At 33.2% G+C, this 7146-nt stretch overlaps 1 protein-coding gene across 1 annotated transcript; it reads right to left on the reverse strand.

Annotated features, from left to right (window-relative positions):
- Positions 1-1906: 1906 nt before the first annotated feature.
- Positions 1907-6567, reverse strand: LOC149664069 (uncharacterized). The gene is made up of 4 exons (XM_089841988.1): positions 6440-6567; positions 5924-6019; positions 2976-3476; positions 1907-1976 (listed from the first exon to the last, which is right to left on the reverse strand). The coding sequence occupies exons 1-4, from the start codon at positions 6565-6567 to the stop codon at positions 1907-1909; spliced, it is 795 nt and encodes a 264-aa protein (XP_089698114.1).
- Positions 6568-7146: the final 579 nt, after the last annotated feature.

Below are 7146 nucleotides of genomic sequence, written 5' to 3' on the forward strand. Positions count from 1 at the left end.
TATGCTAGTGGCGGTGAATGGAAGCTGGAAAATTAGTTTGGGCTATTTTTTTGTACACGGTACACCAGGCTGGCTTTTTTCAAACTTGATTACAGAGTGCTTTTGTCGCATCTTTGAGACGAGAATTAAATGCATTGCATAAGTATGTGATGGGTTAAGCAGTAACCTTACCATGGCAAAAATCCAGGGAGCAAACTTGGACCCCGAGGCTCTCAATCCTTCTTTTCTTAATCCAGGATATAATTCAGATCCTGACGACGTAATTTACTTGATCCTGGATGTGTGTCATATGATTAAGCTGCTGCGTAACCTCTGGGCTGATTTTAAAAAGATTTACAATGGCTTAGCAGATGAGGTGAAGGAAACATGGGATCTTCAATATTCTAATTTTCGGCGGTAAACATAAACCTACCAAACATGCGCGACTTTGCCAACCTTCTCAGTGCATTGAGTGGTTTAGGAAGTCGCGCCTCTTCTCTAGGTTTACGTTCACCGCCGAAAATTAGAAATTAAAATCTACTCCTACAATAATTCCCACAGATTAATTATTGCCTTTAGATGTTTTGATATCCTGAACTCACGGTCTCCATTCGCTAAAGGCTACAAAGCTCCTATTAGAAAAAATAAATTTGAGCTTACCAGAAAATCTTTAGAACAAACTAAAGAATTACTTTTAAACTTGAAAGACGAGGAAGGAAATCTTTTCGTTAAAGGCAAAAGGAAGACTGGCCCATTAGGGTTAGCAATTTCAATCACTAGCATCCTGGAAATATCAGAAAACACCTCATGCCAGAAATGCCTCAATTAGAGTAAGCAATAGCACATGAAAATGAAAACATCTACACTAATCATTTAAATGCAACAGTAACCAAATGTTTCCTTCCTTAAAGTTATTTAATAACCTACAAATTTTCCCAAGATCACTTGGAATTATTTTTTAACACAATTCGTGGAAAAGGAGGCTGGAATAATAATCCAACAACAAAAACAGTTTGAAGGCGCTTACAAAAGATCTTTAGCGACTCGCCTTACTCCTACTTTAACCGGAAATGTCACTGCTCTTGACGAAACTGAAATCCCTAGACTTTGCAATGTTCGCCGTTACCCGGAATATGATACTGAAATGCAAGCGTCAACAGTAGGAGAATTTCAAAATCAAGAAGATGATGAAATTTAAGAATTTTACATTCAACAAGTAAATTCATCCATTTTCCGAGAAAATTCAGTTTTCTACATTGCTGGCTTTGTGGTATGGCGTCTTTGCAAAGTCATAAGCTGCAAAACCTGTCTCCAGGCACTCGAAGAGCCCCCAAACGAGCATAATTATGTTTTTAATATGCATTCGCGGTTTACGCAACTGAAAGACAATGGTGGGTTGCATAGACCATCAAAGAGTGTTTTTCAGCTATGTCGTTTAACGGAGTCCTGCATTCGTCAAAATGTATCAGTTTGTATGCCATGCAAAAACATAACTTTGGCCATTGAACTTGCTGTTCTACGAACAATTGTAGGAATGGATATCTTCCCCGATATACATGAACACATGTTTGATGCTGAAGTGGGTATTGAACACCATGCAACCACTTTAATTAAAAAACTATTAACTTGTACTGCAAAGTCAGGCTTCACAAATTGGCTAAGGATAAAAATCTGGAATTGAAAGGCCAAGCCATCAGGCATAAACTGTGAAAGCTAATTTTATTTCAAGGCCAGTAACCAATAAACCAACCACTACCAACCTAACCCACTAAGGATAAAGCATTAGCCTTGGCCAATAAAATACATTATTTTTATTAAAATGTTCACTTTCGTTGCTTATACGAGTACAGATTATTACAATTTAGCTCTTGTATTCGAAGTACAAGACCGAAAAGCAAATCTTCTGAACCTTCTAGAGACAGCTTAGTTAGATTTCCATGTCGCAAAGCTTAACTGGAGAAATGTCAAAGATGGGTGACAGCGTGTGGTCGACCAAACTTCACGATCAATGATTTTAGAAAATCTAGTAGATTATGTGGCCGGCATTTTCATGGTTTAAATGGACCAAGTAGAGAACATCCTGACCCAGTACCTTTAACAGATGTACTGAGTACAGATGCTATTAGAACCCTTGTTAAAATACCAGGTATACAACAAAATTGTATCACCAAATGTTTTACAACCCGAGTTCAGATTGATACTGTATCATCTGGTTTAGAAAATGATGAAATTGGTCCTAAACGAGCCATTATGCAATGAGAACTTACCCGTGGAAACTCAAATTTACAGTGTAGCATCAAACGAAATTAACTTTGAGACTTTAACCCCGCAAATCGGTTGGGCTATGGAGATCTTTGAAGCTGGCGTCAAGTTTTCAAACATTAAAAAAGGGATTGTTGTTATTCAGTGTGCAATAATTGAAAATCGGGTACAATTGCGGTATGAGTGAATAAGGTCAAAAATCATTTTAGAGCAAAATCAAGCACAGCATTCGATAGAGCGTAAAATTTAGATCTAAAATGGCCGCCGTGTTTTTCAAATTTCCAAAAAAAAAGTCTTACCCCCCATAAAACCCCCAAAGTATTGATGTTTAACGTTAGGGCTCATTTTCACTTAAGAGGCCGAATAGGTTAGGTTTGGTTTGGTTAGGTTAGGTTGAAAAAGGTTTCAAATTATTGGGTAAGAACTAGGTATTAAAATGAGATCTGCTACTTCATGGAGGATTTTTTTTAAAAAAACTTTAATTAAAAGTGTTAATACGGGAGCTTTCGGACCGCGGTCCCTCTTCAGCCGTTGTTAAATTTAAAATGTTTAATTAATACACAACTAATAATTCAGTTTTTTTACATACATATTTTTTATCTATAGACAGTGATACGCCCCCTATTTTTTAAGATTAAACCCCCCCCCAACCATTTGTATTTATCAACCCTTGGTCTAAGTTCAATTTTGCTCTATCCTTAATATAAACTGCTTCTTTGAAGCATCGTTTATACCAATTCGTCTCTTGACATAAAACTTCTATTGAATCCCATTCAATTTGATGGTCGTTTTCTTTTTTAATGTGAGCTGCCAATCCATTATTTTCGTCTAATTTTTTAACACAATTTTTGTGTTCCATTTGTCTTTTTCTTAATTGTCGTTTTGTTTGACCTACATATTTCTTGTTGCAATTACATTGAATTTCATACACCACTCCCGTTTTTTTCATTTTATCTATTTTTGGTCTATTCTTTATTAATTCTGATTTTAACGTATTTGCTATTTTACTGACTAGGGTTAAATTATATTTTTTAAATTGTCTTTTTGTTTTCTCTGTTATTCCTTTAATATACGGTAATGAAATGATGTGATCTGGTTTTTCTTTAATTATATTATTCTTTACATCATGGTTATTAAATATTTGGTCAACAATGTGACTAGGGTATCCGCTTGCTATGAATTGTTTTTTAAATTTCTTTTTATCATTTACAACCTCATCCGATAAAGTTTCTATTCTATTTTTAAACGATTTTACAATACCTATTTTAATATTATCACTATGTGAGGATTGAAAGTTTAAGAAGGTTTTCGCGTGTGTAGGCTTTTGGTACATTGAGCATAACATAGTTTTATTATTATGTTTGACTAACAAATCTAAAAATGGTAAGGAATTATCTTTTTCCCCTTCAAACGTAAATTGGATGTCCTTATGTGTTTTATTCACAGTGTCTAACAATTTCTAAGTTTTTAAGGATTTTTTCTTAATTATAAATACATCATCCATGAATCTTTTCCACATTTTTATATTATCTTTTATAATTGTTTTCTTTAAAATACTGTTCTCTATGTGTTCCATGACCAGATTTGCGATCGGTGCTGATAAGGGATTTCACATTGCTAACCCTTTTTTTTGTGCATAATAAATGTTTTCAAATGAAAAATAAGTATCCGTTAGGCAAACTTCTGTCAATTTTAGTATAGTTTCAAGATTCAAAGTTGTTCTATTTCTTAATGTTTTATCTGATTTTAATTTTGATTTTAAAACTTTTAAGGCTAGTGGTATTGGTATACTTCCATATAGGTTTATGACATCGAGGCTGCTTATTTCATCCTCATCATCCAATTCCTGGTTTCTGATATCTGATGCGAATTCTTGACTGTTTTTAATCACATGATTACTGTTTCCTATTAATGGTGCTAATAACCTTACAATTTGCTTTGCGCAAGTATATGTGGGACTATTTATTGAGGATACTATTATTCTTAGTGGATTATCCTTTTTATGGATTTTTACTAACCCATATATATGGGGTACCTTTAATACTGGTGGAAAATAATGGAATTTTTTATCTTTTTCTATTTCTTTGTTTTTTATAGCATTGTTAATTATAGTATGTACTTTGTTATCTATTTTGTCAGTTGGATCACTTTTTAGCATAGTATAATCATCAGTCTGCAGAATTGTTAACATTTTTTCTGAATAATCTATAGAATTTAGAACCACTATTTTCCCCCCTTTATCTGCCTGGACAATCTTAATTGATTTGTCTTTTTTTATTGATTGTAATGCAATTTGTTCTTCTTTCTTTAAATTTTTTACTGTTGAGGTCTTTGCAAAGTTGTTTTTTACTATAGATCTTATGTCCTGTTTTGTTTCATCACTTAATTTTAGATTTCGTAACTGTTCCTCAGTTTGCGCACATACTTCTAATAAGTCCACTTTTTCTTGGTGTACGCCAAAAGTTTATATTAAGGATAGAGCAAAATTGAACTTAGACCAAGGGTTGATAAATACAAATGGTTGGGGGGGGGGTTTAATCTTAAAAAATAGGGGGCGTATCACTGTCTATAGATAAAAAATATGTATGTAAAAAGCTGAATTATTAGTTGTGTATTAATTAAACATTTTAAATTTAACAACGGCTGAAGAGGGACCGCGGTCCGAAAGCTCCCGTATTAACACATTTAATTAAAGTTTTTTTAAAAAAAATCCTCCATGAAGTAGCAGATCACATTTTAATTCTAATTTATAAATTAAGTTGTTTACCATGGATCAAAATTTTAATATTTATGATAAGAACTAGGTACTTCCCAAATAAATTGCCTGCTTTTCCAAAATATTGATGTTCACCGTTAGGTTAGGTTTGTTTTGGAAATTTGAAAAAAGCCGGGGGTTATTTTAAATCTAAATGTTACGGTCTATCGAATGGTGTGCTTGATTTTGCTCTAAAATTATTTTTGACCTTATTCATTCATACCGATAATCGGGTGACAATAGATTTCCTTGACAAAACTGTGGATGTACAGAATCTTTACCCAAACTTTACCCTAAATGATAATCAGGACATATACAAACTGTTATATAAATTATCTGACTACAAAACTTGCGCTGGAAATCCTGACAAAGATTTTGTGATTTTGTTTAATAGAAAACTGAAAGTTAAAAGACTGAAAATGAGATATTATTGTGAAAGTTTACAGATCGTTTTAAGTAATAAATGTTACCGTTTGCTTCCTTCTGGGAAAGAACGTTGTTACGAATGTGTACGGTATAGAGGTTGACTCAGGAAAAGCAAATCCAACCATAAAGCAAAGTCTTTGACAATACAAAAACGAAGAAAAACCCAGTTGTTAGCAAAGCGCAAAACTATGTCATCTAATTGTCAAAAAACAAAACCTGCCATTTTCTCAATGAGAAAAAGCTTGAAAATAGTGGATTTCGCATCATTGGAATTGTAGGAGATGGAGCTTCCTCCAATAGGAAATATAATTTTTCGACCTTTGCAATGTTAAAAATTGTAAGGAGGCACACCAAAAGAGGAGAAACGACAAAAAACTCTTCAAATCAACAGATGACGAAAGACTAAAGGTAAAGCTAAAAGTTATATGTTGCAATTTTAAATTTTAACTCTTATTTTCCCTACAATTATGTAAGTAGTAAGAAATGGACTTTATCCAATACCTTGACGATTGGGAAACAGAGATGTTTAATCGAGAAGGTAAATTCTCCGCAAGTGAAAGGGCAAAGATGCTTCTAAGCAAGGAAACCATCGAAGGCCTAAAAATGACAGGTAAAGCGCTAACGGGAAAATTATGACAGGAAAAAGTCTGATATCGTTTTATTTTTAGCACTCTCAACCGTAAATATTGAAATTTCTCCTTAATAAGGGTGCCCCTTATGTCTTAACGCAACATCTAAACCAAGATCCACTTGAACAGTACTTTGGCCGTATGAGATCGGCTGGTGGTAGAAATAACAACCCATCAGTTTGGTTATACCAGTCTAATATTGATAAATTAGAAACGCTAAAAGGTTTAGTTTTAGAAGCAAATTGGAGGTAACACAAGACTGACTAAAGAGGATAATAAGAAAACTTAACAAGTATATATTTAATATTTGTGTATAATTTTTTTTTAATTATTAAAACAATATAAATAAAATTGCACTCAGATATTTTGTCAAATTAGTTGAAATTACATGTATTGCATAAATAAATCCATATGAGGATCATCTTCTAAAAAACTGTAATCTTGTGTATTATCACATTTTGTTTGCATAACATTTGAATTAGGAACTTTGGTATCACAAAAAATCTGACTAGGCATCATAACTTGACAAAGTCCTTTGTTAATTGAGTATTTCTTTTTCCTTTTCCCTTTGGTAATGCATTTTCTATATTTTTTCCTTCCATTTGGGAGTCTTTAACATTTACTGTAGCAGCATCGTGACTATTTTCTTTAATTTTAGTTCTTGCAGCATCACTTCTTTCTTTAATATCTTTCCTTAAAGCCTTTTTAGCCTTTAACGAAGCCTCCATGTCAAGCTGATATTGCTCTAATATATCCCTAACTAGAACTTTCCCATGAGTGTTTAGAACGTTTCTACTATTAGTTTCAGCCATTTAAGGTGCCCATCCACCGTAGTTATTTCTCTCCACTCTGATAACAACGTTTCAGAGGTTTTTACTTTTAAGTTTATATTTCTGATATTTTCAACTGACTCGTAATAAGTGTAAAACCTATTAGATATTACTTTTAAACGATTTACGAGGCTAAAAATATATTCTGTGGCTTTTATAAGTCCTCCTCTATTTAATAAATTAATCCAACGTTCTGATTTATTTGTTGGCATCCCTAGTGGGTCTCCAGTTCTTTCAACATTAACCATGATTTCACTTGGACAAT

Source organism: Phalangium opilio, unplaced genomic scaffold, assembly GCF_054372755.1.
Source record: "Phalangium opilio isolate 3A_F unplaced genomic scaffold, DU_Popi_V2 ptg000061l_1, whole genome shotgun sequence".
Classification (NCBI taxonomy): domain Eukaryota; kingdom Metazoa; phylum Arthropoda; class Arachnida; order Opiliones; family Phalangiidae; genus Phalangium; species Phalangium opilio.

Bases quoted from the DNA above. Each gene is read 5' to 3' on its own strand.
- LOC149664069 (XM_089841988.1), bottom strand. From the start codon at position 6,567: ATGCCTAGTCAGATTTTTTGTGATACCAAAGTTCCTAATTCAAATGTT. The intron at 3,477-5,923 runs GTATTGGATAAA...GTTTAAAAATAG, and splicing joins TCTGTTTCCCAATCGTCAAG to AATAGAAACTTTATCGGATG. The intron at 1,977-2,975 runs GTATAAACGATG...TTGATCGTGAAG, and splicing joins TTATGTCAAGAGACGAATTG to TTTGGTCGACCACACGCTGT.